Source organism: Ambystoma mexicanum, chromosome 8, assembly GCF_040938575.1.
Source record: "Ambystoma mexicanum isolate Mex_15411 chromosome 8, UKY_AmexF1_1, whole genome shotgun sequence".
In the NCBI taxonomy this organism is placed as follows: Eukaryota; Metazoa; Chordata; class Amphibia; order Caudata; family Ambystomatidae; genus Ambystoma; species Ambystoma mexicanum.
Genome location: NC_090929.1, coordinates 1,021,607,360 through 1,021,627,163, shown reverse-complemented (window position 1 = coordinate 1,021,627,163; position 19,804 = coordinate 1,021,607,360). Strand labels below are relative to the sequence as shown.

The 19,804-nt window shown below is 44.7% G+C and overlaps 1 protein-coding gene across 2 annotated transcripts in view; it reads left to right on the top strand.

Annotated features, from left to right (window-relative positions):
* The window catches only part of AP3M1 (adaptor related protein complex 3 subunit mu 1), a 213,408-nt gene that overhangs the window by 62,321 nt on the left and 131,283 nt on the right, over positions 1-19,804 (top strand). For both annotated transcript variants that reach the window (XM_069610961.1, XM_069610962.1), the window contains exons 2-5: positions 6,971-7,246; positions 15,433-15,604; positions 16,441-16,578; positions 17,125-17,210. In XM_069610961.1, the coding sequence (XP_069467062.1) occupies positions 6,974-7,246; positions 15,433-15,604; positions 16,441-16,578; positions 17,125-17,210 (669 nt within the window). In that variant the 5' untranslated portion in view covers positions 6,971-6,973. The remainder of the gene's footprint in view (positions 1-6,970; positions 7,247-15,432; positions 15,605-16,440; positions 16,579-17,124; positions 17,211-19,804) is intronic.

Below are 19,804 nucleotides of genomic sequence, written 5' to 3'. Positions count from 1 at the left end.
TCGTCCTGCATCTACCTCATCCGGCTCTGCAGGTTGCAAATGCAACCTATTCAGGACTTCCTGGACACTTGCTGGATAAAGCTGTCCAGAAGCTTTGCGGAAAAGGTCCTGCTCGATGACAAGTTCCGTCGGGCGATAAGGTGGTGGGGCATCCGCTTCAACATGGCACAGGGTTTCAAAACCCTCCATACCTGGAGGCGTCACCCACACCGGACGGCTGCATGCCAGAGGCCTGTGGCTGCTTGAGGAGAAGGGTCTCCATCAGGGGTGTAATGAGAACTAAAAGAAGCCCTGGAAATAATTTTCAAAGTGGCCCCATACGACACATTTTCAGCAAGCCTGATGCTTTTCTTATGTGAAAATTTGGAAATAACTCACAAAAGAGGGCCCAGGGTGCAGAGGCCCACTGGGAAATCTCAAGAGTTCCCTATGGGACAGTCCACCCCTGGTCTCCATATCAATATCCTTGAGGTACGGCAGTGTTCTGGGCCCTCAAGTCATTCCTTTCGTCTCTGAAGGGCAAGGTGGTGAGGATCTTCACAGATAACGCCACCACCGTGTTCTACATCAGGAAACAGTGGGGGCACTCGATCCCCAGCGCTCTCCAGGGAAGCGCAGGACTTGTGACACTGGGCCGTCGGACCAGAGATGTTCCTCTTTACCTGGCAGGAGTCGAGAACACCATCGCAGACTGCCTCGGCAGGGAGTTGGGCTCCTGCCACGAGTGGAAGCTGCGACAGGACATGGTGGACCGCATCTTTGCCAAGTGGGGCAGGCCCTAGGATATGTATTCGTTATTCATGAGCATGTGAATGCATGCCAGAACCCATGCTGGAGAAGGAACAAGTTACTTAGCTGTAACTATTGTTCTTCTGCATGGATCTGGCATGGATTCACATGCGAACCCTCCGTCCGACCCCCCCCTCCTCTGACACCTCTGCAGCTCTTCTTGGTCATACTGCCACTTTACGTGCTTACCAAATCTGAAGATGTCTGCCAGAGGAGGGGTTTACGGAGAGGACTGTTATTGGATGGCTGCAGCATGACCCAGAGGACAGTGATTGGTTTAAAGGAAAAATATAGTTTATAAGTGAAACTGTTTTTCTTTTACCGAGGATTCCCAGCCTGACTGGGAATATTCATGAGCATGTGAATCCATGCCGGACCCATGCTGGAGAACAATAGTTAAAGGTAAGTAACTTGTTCCGTCAAAATAATGTGGATGGCTAAGTCCTGTCTGTTGGTGGATCTGCCCAGTGCAGAAAATCTTTCTGCTGGCTCCTCTCCTCGTTCTTCCCAGTTGCTATTGTCAATTTCTTAACTCTGCCCCAAAGGTAGTCTGTTTTGAAGCTACATTGGATCCTGGCCACCACATAGTCATTTTCCTATCTCTTATTTGCATCAGCCATGACCACTGTGTATACTGCCGCTGCCAGGGTGATGACACCTAGATATCCTCTAACCTGGCTTTCCTCTAATGGACATCCCCGGAGCAGCTGTAAATCTCAAATGGAATTCGAGGTGCAATGAAGCACATGACCACAACTCCCTAGTAACTCGACTTTTCTCCCCCACACTCCCAATTGGGCAACAGGTAAAGCTGCTCGCCACTTTCTGCCTTACTCCTGTCCTGGTCTGCACCCTTTGCAACCATTGCACTGAAATGCTTGATTTGGTAAGCAGGGTGCATGCAGCACTCTCTACAGTAGTGCCTCGGCGCCCAAGTTAACAGGTGACTAAGGTAGCTGCCTCCACTTTGTCTGCTTCCTAGTCCTTCGCTCTTATCGCAAAACAGGTTACTGAAAGCTTTGCGGATTTCATCAAAGCTTTTCCCACTTTCAAATCTCTCCAAGTCTTCTTTTGCATTGTGATATGTAGATGCTTGGTATTTCCAAGCCTGCACTGTCTTTGTGGACTGTTTAATTACTGGGCTTGTTAGGTTACCTGAGCTCTCTGGTGCCCCATACTGTTTTTCTGATACTTGTAACAATTTAGAACTCTGTGCTTACCGTACTGTATACATTTCTTGATTTTTTTTGACTTGGAGTATATTGTTCAATAAATATACTGTGAAGTTTTTTTTATTGTGTGCTAAAATGTGTATAACGCTACGTTAGTACCATCCCTCTCTCCTAAGACTGAAGCCAGACTGCTCAGCTACAATAACATTTAGAGTGTAAGTATTTTGTTGGTGTAAATACTTGCACGTACACTGCAAGTTTGTGTATTAGAAAACGGGGCTTGTGTTGCAGAAAGTGCGCTGAACATCACATATTTACCTTCAGCTCAATCCCACTTAACACTTGTATCCAACTGAGAACTGATCGTGTGAGTGGTTTGGCTTTTTGGTGTCGATACAGAATGGAGGTTGCGGAGAACCATCTTGACCATGCTGTAGACAGATTAGTTATGCCGTCAGCCTACGTTGGAAACTGTTTCAGTAATGTTAACTGGAATTGGGAATGCTCGGTATTCAAAAGATATTGAGGTGTGAGCGAGATGAGGAAATACTTGAAGATTTCAGAGATAACGTGATTATGAAACACTGTTCCTATGAGAAGTTACGGTTGATATATTTTTAGCATTGAAGTAAAGGGTTTTCACCAACTGCACCAAAGCATGTGAGTGACCCGGGTCACCAAATGTATAATTTGGGTTTCCAGAGCACCCACAATTGTTCTCTTTCTCATCCCCGGCACTTAAAAAGATTACCTCTGTTTAGTTGGCATTGAATTGAAGATGATTGATCCACATTCACGATTTATCAGATAATGGATACACCCACTGCCTCCCATCTGGTGGCACCCTACCCCTCTCTGGCATTAATAGGATCTGTGAGTCAACAGTATAGGTCATCCGTATAGGTCTGAAGTAGGAAACTGGAGGCAACAGACACGGTGGGAGCAAATAGTTTATACAGTGTATGGGAACTGAAGGAGCCCAGCGGAACCCACCTACTTTAGGCATTTTTTTATTTTGTATTATTTTTAATGTTTTATTGGTTAATAGAATATAAACCTTAAACATACAAAGAATTGTAGTCCAACATATTTATACCAATTACATTCCTCAATTCCTTTCACTCACTTTCCTACAGGTTAGTTTATTTATTTTTCCCAGTGGACTTCGTTAGCCATCACTGCTGGTAGTCTCAAATATTCTATTCCTCATTTTCATGGCAGAAATTATAATGCCAAATTTTTCCGCTGATATGATTCCTTCTCACCACAGCTCCTCAGTCAAGTGGGAATATTGTTGAAAATATTCTCCTAAGAATGTTTGCCGAAGTTCTTTGAGACCTAGGCAGGATATCATAAGATGTTTTAATGTCTCTGTGTTTCCGATTGAATCACAGAATCAACAGCCAGAGTCTTTTTGAACAATCTGTTTCCTCATCAGCTTAAGTTCCCTCGTTGGAAGAATATTCAATCGGCTCCTTAACAACAAACCCTGATAAGCTGATGGAAACTTTTTTTGATAGCTTAAGAGAAGATTTTGTTTCTTAATTTCCCAGCTGATATTGCTACACATCTTAAATCCATTTCTTAGGTCTGAAGCGTCTTCCCATTTGCGGTCTTGCAGTTTTTTCTTTGCCGTGCATGGTGTGATCTTTAACATCTATTCATCTACATTTAGATCTTCCAAGAGAGCTTGGCAAGCTTTTCCATGCAGATAACTGGATATCTGAATTAGTATCAACTCTGTGTAGAATGTCATAGGGTACTGGCGGGGAGTCTATTATGCACTTTCTATAGAGGGAGATGGTTTTGCATACCACTATCGAGTGCATAGATTGGAGTCGTAGTTCAAATCGAATCATATAGCCAGACAGAGAGTTTGGAAGTCGCAGTATTCTCCTACAAAAGTATCCTTCGCATGTGTCCCAAAAACCTCCGGTGCAGGCTCATTAAGGCCTCCGCACCATATGTAAAGGTAGCCACCACCTTCTGCTTGTAGAACGTTATGATGGGGATTAAGGAGTATCTGCCATATCGGTTATGGATTGCTCTACCTTGGTTTGTCAATTTAAAAAAAAAACACTTTAAGTTTGTAATAAACAATAACAACTGCACATAAAGTAAACCATGTCTCACAGTAAATCGTCACAACTTAATTTTCAGAACAATTTAAGCATTACACAACGTCTAATCCATCACAATAGCTTTATCCTGTGAAACATAATAGCAAACTGACAAGTATACACAAAACAACACAAGAGACAACACAAGTGGGAAGAACGAAAGGGAAAAAAACCCCTCACCTCCACCTTATCCCCCTTTCTCCCTTAGATGACACACCCACCAGAACAACCCTACTGTCACATCAATCATGAAGAGCCAAAAAAGGTCATGTATACCTCTTCTTTATCTTTATTTTTCAATGAAACCTTATCATACTGTGATAAAACATGCAACTCTGTTAACCACTCTTCAACATTAGGCTTTTTCCTCTTCTTCCAAATTCTGAGAATTATCTTAGTTGCTACCATCATGGCCCTATCTATCCAATAAGTATATTTTCTAGCATGCACACATCTATCTTTATGTGATAATGAAATTAGATTTGCTGCGGATCTTTCTAAGTTTATTCCATAAATCAAATCAGTCCTATCAATGACATCCTTCCAAAACAATTGTACTCTCGGGGATTCCCACAGTAAATGTAAAAGAGTGCCCCTACCAACATCACAACACCAGCATAAATCATTAGATTGAAGTCCCAATTTAAACATCTTAACTGGTGTCCAATATAGCCTTCCAATGACTTTCTGTCGAATCAAACACAAACCCATGTCTGCTCCCAAGTGCAAATCCACCTTCAGAATGTCATTCCAATCTATATCAGTAATAACCCTACCAATATCATGTGACCAATTTTCCTTCAATCCAGTCCATGCTGATTGAAAATTCTCGTCAATAGGCATAAATTGTATATAAGTTCGTGCACAATATTCCTGGCCTTCCAATAATTTGCTAATTTCCGGCTTTCCCCCCAACAGAACCACTAGCCATACCTATCCTCAAATTAATCATGGAAGCTAAAGCCAAGTATCTATTCAATTCTCTCTGATTTAAACCATATCTACACTGCAGATCCTGAAATCCCAACAATTGGTTTCTATCCATCACATCTCCTCGCTTCAGAATTCCCTTATTAATCCAACTCAGATATTTATTATTTACTTGCAAAGCTTCATTATACCAAATAGAAGCATCTGGGCTGAAGCCACAGCCCTGTCCATTTTCTCTAAACCACAACACTATCACCTGTCTAGTTGCCACCACCGGGAGTAGTTTCAACTGTTTATTTGGCAATTTACCCATACTATAATTATTCCCCAGATCATATGGTGCACATATATCTATCCCTTTCCATACTCTGCCAAATCGGTTCCTTTTCATTTACTTCCCTAAAATAATATGAACTCTTTTTAAGTAAAAATGCTTTATAATACTTCATTAAATCTGGATATCCAAATCCCCTTTTCCACACTTTGCATCATTATATATTCTGGAACACAAGGTTTTTTCCCAGGACCTCACAAAAAGGATTTAAAGAGTTTATCAACCTTCATCAATTGTTTTTTATATATCAAGAAAAGGATGGATTGAAAAACATATAAGAGCTTAGGCAAGAGAACCATTTTGAATGCATTAATTTTTGCCCATAAAGTCAATGTCAACCTCTCCCATCTCTTTTTTAGTAATGATATGTTCGTAGTTACTTGGTCCAAATTATATTGTAACAATTTACTCAAATCCCCAATAATATGTATTCCTAAATACGTGACCCCCCCCCCCCGGTGACCACTTACAATTCCATGAGTGCAAAATCTTACTATCACACGTTCTAGACAATGGAAAAAGCTCAGTTTTATCCCAATTTATTTTGTCCCGAAAGTTCACCTACCTCCTTAAACATATCTTTAATTGTCTCCACAACAAAAGCAGCATATCATTTGCATATGATAACATTTTAACTTCCACCTCTCCAACCATAATTCCCTTGATCAATTCACAATTCACATTGTCTAATGTATGCAGCCAGAGGCTCTAGCGCCAAGTCAAACAAAAATGGTGATAATGGGCAACCTTTTCACGTGCCTTTCAACCATGGAAATTAGCTCAAAATAACTCGATTAACCAATACCTGAGCCCTAACATCATGATGTATACACTCTACCATCTTCATGAAAACTAGCCCCAAACTGGCCCATATCCCATCTTTTTCAAAGTATATTCCATAAATTTCCAATTAACCCTGTCAAAGGCTTTTTCAGCATCGAAAAACCCAATAATTTTATTCGAGTTCTTACCATAATGTTCACCAATCACATTCAACAAAGTCCTAATATTATCATAACCAAACCGTCCTGGGATGAAACCTACCTGAGATTCGTCAATCAGATCTCCCATACATGACATTAGTCTATTTGCCCATAATTTTGTAAAAATGTTTAAATCTACATTTAGCAATATATTGATAGTGTCCTGATTCGTTAGAGTTTTTATTGATTCGGCCTCCTATAGGTATTTTGATACTATGCACATCTGTGGAAAACAGGGCTGAGATGTGAAGAACCAGCTGGGTAAGCAGAGATGGACCCTGGGTTTGGACGGAGCCGCCCATTCCCAGTGTCTCTGATTAGCTCAATAAACTTTGTATGTTGGGGCACTTAACTCCAGTAAGGGGACATCCTAAGCAGAAGACAAAAGGGGCACACCCCTAAGAAGAAAGGTTGTTACTGTAACAGAGTTCAGTGGTACCCCTTTTTTAACATTTAAAATGGAACAAACCAGTGACCTGCAGACTTTACATAGATATCAACAGTAGACTAATTAACACAGTTATTTTAGCATCTTAATGCTCCAATTATGTTTGATAAGTCTGACAACAAACCGCTGATAATGGAAAGCATACCATTTTTACTTTCTGTACCATTTCAAACATATGTTTGTTTTTTTACCAGAAAATGATCCACAGTCTCTTCCTTATAAACGGCTCTGGTGACATCTTCCTAGAGAAGCACTGGAAGAGTGTGGTGAGCCGCTCGGTCTGTGACTACTTCTTTGAAGCTCAGGACAAAGCTGCTGATGTTGAGAATGTGCCACCCGTCATCTCGACCCCTCACCACTACCTCATCAGCATCTATCGCGACAAGCTGTTCTTTGTGGCAGTCATCCAGACTGAGGTGACCCCCCTCTTTGTCATTGAATTCCTTCACAGAGTAGCAGACACTTTCCAGGTTGGTGACCATGACATTTGTTGGAGGCTTTATTAATTATACCGTGAATGTCCCTTTTATTCAGTATTATGGTGGTGGGACAGTGATACAGAGAAATGGGAAAGTTACCGGCCTTTGAGCTGCATGTTATCTTGGACTCCTATTCTTACTCTTGATATAATGAGGGACAAATGACCGATTTCTTATGTCCCTGTCCTTATCCCGAGCCCCTGCTTACGAGCTTCTCCGCTGTAAATTGTGGAGGTCCTTTGTATTACTTTTTTTTTTTTAACATATTTTATTGGTTTTACAACAGATTAACAGAAACGCCATTCTCATGCTAATTACTACTGTCTCTGTGAAATTAGCGAGTGTTTGTGTTGGATTCCGATAAATGAACTTCTAAATGGTATCAAGACCAAACGAGTGGACTATATCTTTCATTGTTTAAACATAGGAAGGATGTGACAAAGGTATAAAGTGCCAACTGTGTAGGAATCCAACACAAACACTTGCAACCTTCAGTCGGGGCATTAGAGCACGGCCCGAAAGGTTCCTACAGCCAGCTGACTTTACTAATACCAAATGTCTGAGGAGGAGCTTGGCGCGTTAACCAACAGTTCCTGGTGCTCTCCCCACTTTCCAAATATAGTAGTAATTGGGTTCATCGTAACACCCAGATGACATGTGAGCACACTACCATCACTGTTCTCGTACCTTGCTAGGGTCTACAAAGTCCGGGTAGAGTTCACATTGGGGCATGTCAATTGCATGGCAGTACTGACCCGTTTATCTCCCGATAGGTGGTGTTCAATAATAACAATAACATGTGTTTTCCCTCCCTTTTTACCCTCCCCGCCCTCTGCACATCAGTCACTGTTCAGTTAATTGACCATTATATTGCACTAAGCATTTGTTCCTATGCATTTGAGACTCTTTCGACGTCCAACATTGACCTTTCGTACCTTTCCCTCCACCCCAGCAGGAGTTGCAGTCCAAGGGCAATCACAAACTGCTTGAGAGTAGTATTGCGGGCCCCTCTCCTCAACCCTGACCCGACTCCTTCAATGCATCCCTGTGTGGTGTGTAGTGTTCCAGAAAGGGAAGCCAAATCATATCTATGTGAGAATGGGATTCTAGCAAGGCCACAGTAATGCTTTCCATCTGATATAGAGTGTGCTTTCGTGAGCCATTCCCCTTTCGTTGGCAATGCACTGCATTTCCATTTAACTATCGGGCACACTCTAGCTGCTAGTAACAAGTTTCTAGGAATATGAAATAGGATCGTATTTGTGTCTTTTCCCGTCAGTTTCAATCCCAAACAAAACAATCAATGGGGAGAGCTTTCTAGAGATCCCATCTATCTCGTGAATCCACCACAGGACTTCCTTCCAAAATGCCTGTGCCACACATCCCCACCATTGATGCCAGTAATCACTTATTTCATCGCACCCCCTCCAACAGAGCGGTGCAGACCCAGGAAAGATTTTTGACAGCCGCTGTGGAGTGAGGTGCCATCTCACTAGTAGCCTTCCATTGTACATTTAGTATTGCAAAGATATGGATGTATTCCACACAGCCCTATATATTGCGGCCCATGCATCTAGTCGATCTTGTAGCTCTAACTCCTCTTCCCATTTAATCTGAGTGTCAGGTCATGCAAGATGGCCCCTGGTGAGCAGGGCGCTATATATGCAGTTGGGCTATCAACCCCCTCGCACCCTGGCACTCACTCAAGGTGCGCTCAAATGCTGTGAGGCACCTTTGCAGAGAGTCTCCCCAGCGCGGGTCCTGCAGGACACTCCTCAACTGGAGGTAGAGCAGTGGTACTATCACAGCGCCATATTGTGCCTCCTCCAATTCTGCCTTAGAGATATAGGCATCCGCCTTCCACATCTGCCCGCTCTTACCAAACCTTCCTCGTATTGGGGCTGAAAGCTATAGACATCAATTGTTGTAATTGCAATTTATTATTTATAATGCGCTTAATACCCAGAGGTTTGTAAGCGCAAGACCCGGGGATCGCACCTGTGTTACTCCATGTCGCCTTGCTTCCAAGATGAGCGCGTTGCTCCTGAGCCATCCTCCTGAGGCAATTAAGTGGTCTCGAATGGGGGGAGCCCAGATGCAGATGAGGGCAGATGACCAGGATGATGTTCCCTTCATAGTTTGAGTGGGACGCCATAGAGACCACAATACCGCTAGGACTGGGTGCTCTTGAATTCTACGTGGCAAGGTTCGATATGGGGCCCACAACCATTCGCCTAAGGCGACCGTTGTAAATAAATAATTCTCCAAGGCCACCCATTGTTTTTCTGAGTTTTCCCACAGGTTGTCTGCAAGGATGCAGAGTTGGGAGGCCCTATAGTATTCATAAAGATGAGGGTAACCCATGTCCCCCTGTCCTTTGGGAGAGTCAAGGTTGCATAGGAGACCCAGAGTTTCAGATATGCCCATAGATGGGTCAAAAGGGACCACTTGACTTCCATGTGAAAGGCCTCTTTGATGATTACCGGGAGAGATTGAAAAGAAACAAAAATCGGGGGAGTATGTTCATCTTAATTGATGTGTACCTTGTGGCCCAGGAGAGCGCCAATTTATACCACTTCTCCAAATCTGTTTTGACGGCACTCCAAAGGGGGCCATAATTTGCGTCAAATAGGTTGGCCAAATTCTTTGTGATCTCTACACCTAAGTATTTTAGTCCCGTAGTATGCAATTGGAAACACCATTCTGCCACAAGATGAGCTGGGAAGATCACACTCGGTTGAAACGTTAGTGGTATGGTTTTATGTAGATTTGCGCGAAATCCTGACCACGTATCGTATTCCCTCAAGGATCCAAATGGGGCAGGCACTGATTCCAGCGGCTGGGAGAGGATAAGATGTCATCAGCAAATAGCACCAACTTATACTCTCTCCCCCCTCTTTCTATCCCGTGAACATGTGCATTTGATCTAATTGCCTATGCAAAGGGCTCCACCATGAGGGCATAAAAAAGGGGACATAGGGGGCAGCCCTGTCGTGTACCTCGTGTCAGGCTAAAAAGAGCTGAAGCCACTCCATTAACCAGGACTTTAGAGGAGGCTTTGCGGTACAATGCGATGCCCCTGATATCCATAGGTCGCCCAGTCCCGCCTACCTCATGACTGCGCACAGGAAGTGCCATTCGCCTCTGTTGAACGCCTTCTCTGCGTCGATCGACATTAAGATGGGGCAATCTGCTCTCTGATCAATAGTGGCCATGAGAACAAGGATTTTGCGCACATTGTATGCATTCTGTCTACCCCTTATGTAGCCGACCGGGTAGGTGTGAACTAACTAAGGCAGGAAGTGGGCCAAATGGTTGGCTAAGATGCTTGCTTAGATCTTTGCGCCCGTATTTAGCAGCAAAATTGGGCGGTATGATGCACATTCTGTGGGATCTTTGCCTTCCTTGGGTATAACTACTATTCTGGATTCGGTGTATGATGGTGGGGCTTTACTTGTTTCTAGAATTGAGTTGAAATGTTTGTCTAAATAAGGAGTCAGAGAATTAGAGTTGGCTTTATGGAAGGCTGGTGTGTACCCATCCTGCCCGGGCACTGGACCAGCTTTCATCTCCGAGATAGCCGCTGGAATTTCATCCGTCGTAATTGGAGCATTGAACATATCCAGATGTTGTTGTGATATCGACCCACGGGGGAATCTTAAGATACTGCTCAATTTCGATCTCTGATCCCACCCCTTCAGCTGCGCATAGGGAAGTATAGAATCTCTAGAAGCGCTCTGTGATTTCCCAAGGGTTCGACAGGTCTAACCCCATTTCATTCTTAATTTTAGGACTCGCCCTATCTGCTCTTTGCCCCCGCAAGCGGTTGGCTAACATGGTGTGGGCCTCATCGCCTTTTTCATAAAAGTTCTGTTTTAAATATCGCAATTGCATCAGCGCTTTGCCCTTCCAAATGTCCCTTAGTTCCCTTTGGAGCTTGCTAATCTGTGATCGGATTTCCTCCACCCCCTTACGGGGTGCACTCAGAGATCAAGTTCCTGATGTGTTACCTCCGATTTCAACTCTTTTTTTCCCCCTTTTCAATCTGAGCCTGTTTTTATCCGCTGCCTCCGTGATCAGGACACCCCGAATTGTGGCCTTCGCCGCCTCCCACAATGTATTTAATGACAGTTCACCTGTGTCGTTTGTGGTGAAGTCGTTTATCGCATCAGTGAGGGTTTCTTTGAATAGTAGGTCTTTGTACAGGGTATCGGTGCATGTCCATCTACGCTCCGTACAAGAGGGTGGTCCTAGATCTAGTTCCAGGCAACATAGCTCATGATCCGTCCAGGCCACTATCTCAATGGATGTACTTGAAATTTAACCCTCACTTTCAGCTCCAACCAACAAATCATAGATCTGCGAATAAGTGAGATGGGGGGAGGGGGGACAGGGGAAGAAGTAAAACGTGAATGCCCTCTTTTGGGTGTGTTGTCGCCGGTGTCGATTAGGTGGCTAGCTGGTATTGGCTGAGGAATCATTCCCCCGAGGAGCTACTAGGCAGATGTGCGCCCTGTCTCATGGAATCCCAGTCCAGGCTCAGGTCCGCCATAATGTTAAAATCTTTACCACATACCAAAGTGCCCTCCCTCCAACTGTCTAGGAAGTAATGGAGGGACCCGCCCAAGTGAATTTGATTCTGGTTGGGAGCATAAACAGAGCAGAGTGTGATTGTACGTGATCTTATCTTCCCTTTTAAAACTAGGAACCTCCCCGCCTCGTCCCGATGTGTTTGCTCTAATTGAAGGCCTACCGACCTGCTGTATATGATTTCCCCCCCCCTCCACTTGTTACCCCCAGAACCAATAGCGTGCTCCCTATTTACCCACTGGCGATCCTGAATTCTTTTCCTTGGGCTTATTTTGTTTCCTGCACAAACAATACATCTAGCGTAGAGAGTCTAAATTCCCTTGCTAGCATGGAGCACTTTTGCGGGAGTTGAGGCCTTTGACGTTGAGCGACCCACATATTATGCCGTTAAGTGATGACATGTTGTAATGTTAGATGTTGCATGGTGATCCAGCTGAGGTGGATAGTCGTAATGTAAGCGTTGGACTTGTGCATGGGCTGTTGCGAAATGTAAGGTGCATTCAAATGCGCTTCCTGATGCGTGTCTCCCCCACTCCACCAACCTTTTCCATGGAAAACGCCATCTTGGGCGTTTCTCGACAACTGAGACAACCGTAGGAAAGAAGGGGCCAGACTACAGGGGTCCCTCGCCAGGCTTTTATGCAAAACTCAACCATACAGAAAGAACCAATGCCGGAACTATCCCGCAACATAACTTTGCTTTAACGACATCCAAACTCTAGCAACCAATCCAAGTTTACCTTTCCATCCTCCATTATTGTCCACATACGGGCCGTTTTGTGGCCATTGATGTGATGAGCTGTATCCTCCAGCTCAAAAAATGCATCAACACTCTCCAAAAAGACTTCCGGTGACATAGAATTTCCCCCCAACGGTAATGGCTCTCGGGACGTGTTGTAGCGTTCGTATTTTCTGGTTCCCGGGGCTCGGCCTCTTCTTGGTGATGAAGGTGAAGCTCTATGCAGCGGGTGGCCCCCAGGTTTCCTGGATTTATCCTGCCAGTGTCTAACATGCCTGCCTGCCTGCCTGTAGGCCCTCCAAAACTCCTCTTGCTTCTTTCTCTGAGGTAACACGGTAGCCCTCACCATTGTGTTTGAAACTGAGTGAGAAGGGAAACCCCCAGCGATACCGAATTTCGTGCTCTTGTAGCCAAGTAGTCAATGGGCGGCAGCCTCTTCGTCTGTTCAGTGTGGCAGCAGAGAGGTCTTGGAACATTTTTACACTTGATCCTTCAAACTCTATAGGTTCCCTCTCTCTTGCTCTTTGGAGTATATCCTCCCTTTGCCGATAGTAATGAGACTTGATAAGAACAGATCTTGGGCCATTCGGGGGGACCCTGGCTCCGTGGATTCTATCAAATTCCGCGACGTAGGCTTCGGAAGGGTCGAAAAGGGATGCAGCCATAGCCTTTACTCTACTCTCTAGGCCAGTTGGGGTTTCTCTTTTTTAGGCCTATTATGCGTACATTTGTCCTCAGCCCCCGGTTTTCCAGGTCATCAAGCTTTAATTCTATATCTCTCTTTTTGCTCTAGGTCCTGGAACTTGGCTTCACAGTTCATCACTGCCAGGTCTCCCGTCAGCTGATTGTTTTCCTCAGCTTCAATTCTGTCTTCAACTTTCACCATACTGGCCTGCAGGTCTGAGACGGTTTCTGTGGGGTTGGATTTTATTGCACAGATTTCCCCAACTAGGAGGCGGATGTCCGCTTTGGTGGCACTATCCCAGTCATTTCCAGGTACTTCCATAGAGCTTTGGACTTCGTCCTTCTCCATTTCTCTTGGGAAGCGGCTAACAGTCCTCAGCCTTATGAGTGTGCTTGGGTCCAGTGCTCCGGAAGTGAGAGGTTCAGCAATCGGCGGTGCTGTAGGTGCCCTGTGTGACTTCAAATAACCAGGCTCAATATCAGCTTCTTCCTCCATTGTTGGGGATGCCTATTCTTTGACTGGGCTGATCTCCGATTGCTGGTTCCTTTTTTGTTTTCACCTTGTTTTCCTCCCCCTCTTATGTTTTTGTCAGTATCACCTTGGCCTCCAGCTTAAATTGTTGCACCAGCGGGCCTCCGTGCCCCCCCTAGTGATAGTTTGGTAGCAGTGTCTCTTACGTGGGGGGGGTTCTTGCGCAGGGAGTCTTTTCTGTTCACAGGTGCCTTCTGTCTATTGTGGACAGATGTCATGTGATTCTTTGAAGTATTTCTTTGTCTGGAATGGAGCAGAGCAGCAGTGCTCTGACATTAATGCCCTTCCAACAGCATGCCACTTGGTCAGATAAAGTCCTATTACCGGTTCTCGGCAGTACTCCCTCACTGCGCAGAGTTTTTAGTTTAATCACTACACCCGCTCCCTTCCTCGCTGCCCTCTTGTGGCTCACGGTGTCCTGCACTTCGCTTTGTGCTCCCTGGAGGCTCCAGTGGATCGGCATACAGCCATGTGTGTTAATGGCTTCAAGGGCGGGTTGGCACCTCAGATTATTTGTGCTGCCTAGAGGTTCGGACGGGTCGGCATATTTCCACACGTATTAGTGGCTGCAAAGGCGGGTTGGTGTTTACATTACTTTGTGTTCCCTGGAGAATCAACGCGCAGCCAGGTGCGATAATGGTTGCCAGGCGGATGCAAGGGCAGGTTGGCTCCTCGGGTCCTTTATGCTTGCTGGAGGTTTGGATGGACCGGCATGCTGCCGTACGTGCTAGTGGTTGCTAAGGCGGGTTGGCGCTTCAGTGTTGGTACTCTCCTTGCAGTCAGTGGCCTCTCCTTGCAGTCAGTGGAGGGAGATCCCTCTCATGGATAGCGCACCTCGCCTGTGCGTGCTGGGGGCGTTGCAGCAGGAAGGTCGGCTTGTGACCGGGCTTCACATATTATAATGACAACTTCTCGCGATCCGGCCAGGGCACACACTTCGCTCTTCCCTCACAGCTCACCTGTATGCGGCCGCTGCTTCCATCGGGCTACCCCCTTCGCTCGGCAGGAGGGCTGGAACGCCCTTGCGCCTTCCCCACTCAGTCTGCTTCGGTGGCGAGTGTCGCGGTCACTCTAGGAAACTCTTGGCTGTCCTTCAACGCCCGCCATCTTGGAGATTCCGTTCCGCAGCAGCTCGCAGGTCTTTCCTTGCCACATATACGGTGAAATCCAGCACGGTCCTGCTTTGTCTTTCACTCATTGGCCCTGCTATTTAGGCTTGGAAATGTGCTGTCAAAGGTTTATGGAAGTGCTTTTAGAAGGGATGAAACGCCATATTCAGTACCCTGGAGAGGGAGATGACGGCTCAGGCAGCCATAATGTCTGCGCCCCCTGGTGGTCTCCTGCATTTCTTTTTTTAAAGCGTCACCAGTGTAAGCCCCTTTGAATTTGAAATTCATCCAACATAATAATTGTTACATTTTTTGCCAGTTTTACTGTAAGTTGTGGATATGCTCTGGACATCAGCTGCTTTGTAGAGCACCTTCTCCGTACATGTTTGAACATAAAACATAAATTGTTATTAAGAAAAAAATTGTCATCACGTGAATTTTGAGTAGTCCCATTTGCAGAAGTCAATGAGGTTTGTTCATTGGTGCTAGGCATGACCAATCATTCTTTCACTCTGTTTTTTAGGATTACTTCGGAGAGTGCTCAGAGATTTTAATTAAAGACAATGTGGTCATTGTGTATGAGCTCCTTGAAGAAATGCTGGACAACGGCTTTCCCTTGGCAACAGAATCAAACATCTTGAAAGAGCTGATCAAGCCACCTACAATCCTTCGCTCTGTTGTCAATTCCCTCACAGGTAGGAATCATGGTTTGTAAAAACTCAAATACCATGGATTGTAGCTACTAGGTGTATGGCTTGTAATTTGTTTTATGCTGAATGTGGTGCCCCAAAGATTTTGGCGGTGTGTGCAATTGCTGGTGTTAAACACAGGTGACATTGTAACACCAAACATTACAAGGTTACACCATGTGTCCTCAAATAACCTTTTACTTTTAACATCAGGTTTTGCGTTCACAGAGGCATTTTTCAGGAATTTAAAGTTGTGGACTCTAGAATGTTATGTTCAAGTGGACCTCTCAACAGAACATTCCTGTTTTCTGATCACAGATCCTGTGCTAATGTGCTATATCAGTTTACACACTTCTGGCCCTCCCAAACACCTTCACTCCTTTCTGTTGTGTTGCTTGGTTTCGAATGCCAGCAAGCTAATCTGTGTTTGACCTCCTAATTTCTACCCCCCTCTTTTCCCCAACATGCCACACCACACAGATGCAAGCTCTTTAGAATTATGTCAAAGAGGAATCTCATGTCCAGCCTTCAACAGTTGATGTGTTGGCCCATTTTACTACATTTAGTGTCTTCCTCAGTGGGCAGACTGGAACAGTGTGAGTTATCACAATAGGCTGCAGTTTATTGAATTTAATAGTGCATGTGTTTGCTTGGTAAAGCTACAGATACGGCAATACCCCAAATGTAAGGCAGGAACCAAGGAGACACTACTGTTTGTCAGTTAAAAATTACTTACTGATAAAGTTCAAATTATTTCTTGATAAGCCTTCTGCTTATGACATTTTCTTCAGATGTGTGCCATTTATGCCTTGTTTGAATGAGATTCTACTTTGCCTTTGCAGGGAGCAGTAATGTGGGGGATATGCTGCCTACAGGGCAACTCTCAAATGTACCTTGGCGCAGGGTGGGTGTGAGGTACACCAACAACGAAGCCTACTTCGATATCATTGAGGAGATTGACACCATTATAGACAAATCAGGTGAGAGATAAATGCATGGAGGGAATTGATAATGGAGACATTACGAGATCTTACATGAGGACTGGAGGAAATAGCAATGATGGAGGAGGAAGTCAGTGGTGAGGCACACAAGATTTGGTAGCAGAAAACAGCCAGTAAGTTCAGATGGCATACCAATTGTGGTATCAGAAGAGGCGAAGAGCAGAAAAAGCATGAAGTAATCAAGTGGCAAAGAGCAGATATGGCATAAGGTCTTCAGGAAATGTTGAGAAACTCCATGAGTTGAGGGCAGAATTGAGCATTGAGACGTGGTTTGAATGGCAGGAAGGAAATGAAAGCTGCAAGATAGCATGAGACGGAAAAGAGAATAAAAACAGGCCATGGTGAAGAATGAAAGAAGTAAGGTGAGACTAGGCTGGAGAAGAATGAGAGTGTAAAGAATTGACGGAACAGACTATTACATGGCCATGCTGGAAAGAAAGTTTGAGGTGTGGCTAAGGATGTAGTAAAAAGAAAAGCCATTGGTGGCAGTGCAAACATCATGCTTTCCTTGTCCCCTGGCTACAGGTACTCCAGTGTTTGCAGAAATTCAAGGAGTTGTGGACGCCTGTGTCAAGCTATCAGGGATGCCAGATCTCACACTCTCCTTCATGGTAACATTCCATCTCATGCTCTCTAATGTTAACCATTGAAATTACAATCTTCTTCATAGTAATAGGCACTAATTCCTGGTGTTTAAATATTGGCTGCTTGGCCATACATTACCTCCCTTAGTTATCCAAGGCTCTGGGCTTTCTAGACTGCAGCTTGGAAAAAACATGTATTCAGCCTTCCTGGCGATTGATCAGAAATAGCCTTCATTCCATACTACATTATAGAATATATCCAGGGATTGTAAAGGAAACATTAAAGGTCCTTATTTATTTATTTATTTATTTATTTATTTGCATTTGTTGAGCGCACAGCAGGCTGAAGGCATTGTGGCGCTTGTTACAGTGTTGCTTATACTTAGTTACATATAGTTCATGTCCGTAGGGTTACATTGGGCAACGTATACTTTTCAGATATGCGTGGAACAATAGGAGAACATGCGGATGGAGTTAATTGAATTGTACAGTTTGAGTTTTTTACGGAAAGAAAAAAGGGATGTGTCAGCTTTGAGGTCCGGAGGCAGAGAGTTCCAAAGTTTGGGTGCGAGGAAGAGGAAGCCTATTCCTCCTGCCTTGGTTCTGTTGATGCGAGGTATAGCAAATTGATTGGTGTATTGTGATCTTCTTCGTCTGGTGGATTGTGATCTATCTATTGTGTCGGATAAGTAAGAGGGAGCTGAGAGGTTGATGCATTTATGGGTGGTTGTGAGAATTTTGAAGGAGATAGGGTCTTTAACAGGAAGCCAGTGAGCTGTCTTTCTGACTTGAGTGATGTGCTCTCTCTTTGGTATGCTAAGGGCTGCTCTGAGAGCATTGGTTTGGGTAGTTTGGAGCCTAGATAGGTTTTTTATGGAGGTGCCGCCTAGGAGTGCATTACAATAGTCGATTTTGGCTCCTATTGTTGCTCTGGCGATGGAGAGGCAGTTCTCCTTGGTTAGAAATGGTTTTATTGCGTTGATAAGTTTAGTACTCCGTGCTGAAGCTGAGACTATGGCACTGACTTGTTTGTCCATAGATAGCGTAGCGTCTATGTGAACCCCTAGAGTTTTGACTGAGGGTAAGACTGGGATGATACAATTGTCAATGTTGAAATTGATGTATAGTGGGTTGAGGTTGGAGAGGGTGGATTTCTGTCCTAGTATGAGTATTTTGGTCTTGTCCCTGTTCAAGCATAGGCCGTTGGTAGCCATCCATGCTTGTATGGTAGAGTAGATTTGCTGTAACGTAGTGACGTCTTGGTGATAATTCCCTGTCAGGGGGAGTAGGACCTGTGTGTCGTCGGCGTAGTTTGTGTAGGTTATCCCTAGCCCGTCTAGTTTATCAAAGAGGGGCTTGGTAAAAAGATTATAGAGCGTGGGGGCAGTACATGAACCTTATGGGACACCACAGTGGATGATGGAAGGTGCTGCATGTGCTGTGTTAGAGAACAATTTCATAGCTCTACCCTCTAGGAATGACGTTACCCAGGATGCTGCGTCATTTGAGAAATGTGCAGCGTGCGTCAGGTGACTGGTAAGTGTAGTGTGGTCTACCAAATCAAAGGCAGCTGAGAGGTCAAGGAGGAGGAGGAGAGCAGGCTTTCCTTTGTCTAGGATGTTGGTGATTTCGTTTTTTAAGTCTAGAAGGGTGGTTTCAGTTCCGTGTCCCTTGCGAAACCCAGATTGTCTTTTTCCTAAAATAGTTGAATCTGTTTGTGGGTGGCTTTGTCAAGTAGTTTCAGGAGGAATGGGACTGTAGTTATGGGTCGATAGTTGTTAGGGTTGGCAGGGTCTAGCGATGGTTTTTTTAAGAGAGGGCGTACCCAAGGCTCTTTAAGGCTGTCTGGGACTATGCCTGATGTGAATGATGCATTGATGAATGCTGTAAGAAGAGGGGCGAGTGGTATTGCGCAATCTTTGATTATTTGAGGGGGGCATATAATCACCCTTTCATTGTGATTGTTTGAGGTGCCTGAGGATGTCAATGACTCCGGCTTCGGAGATTTTGGTGAATGCAAATTTTAGCATTAGGTTTTGTCTGTAGATGCGCGCTTTGCTTCGGTAAAGTATTGAAGTGGTGGGATATTTTGGTTTGGAGGAGGTTTATTTTTGCAAGCATGGCTGATTGAATGCCTGTACACCATGCCTCATCTTTAATGATCTCGTCAGGGCATGTGGGTGGTAGGGTTAGTTCTTTGAATATATTAAAAAGTTCTTTAGAGTGGGAGTTGCCAGAGGAGATGCGGTCGTTGTAGGCTTTAGATTTGGCAATGAAGATGGCGTCTTTGTATTTTTTTGCTATGGATTTGAAGTACATTTTTGTGGTGTCGCAGGGGTTAGACTGCCATTTTTTGAGCGCCATGCGTTTGTCTTTGCGCAGAGTCTGGAGTTCCTCTGTGAACCAGGAGTTGGAGTGGAAGGATTTTTTTTCTTTTTTGTTTTCCAGTGGGGCCGCGGTATTAACAGCCATCTTAATGGTGTCTTTGAAAATATCTGCGAGGATGTTGGGGTCCGCGGAGAACGGGGGTGGTAGGCATGGCAGGTTGAGGAGTGCACTGATGTTGTGAGCAGTAAGTTTGTTGGCACCTCTGGCTAGGGTTGCCGGTGCTTTGGTGGGCA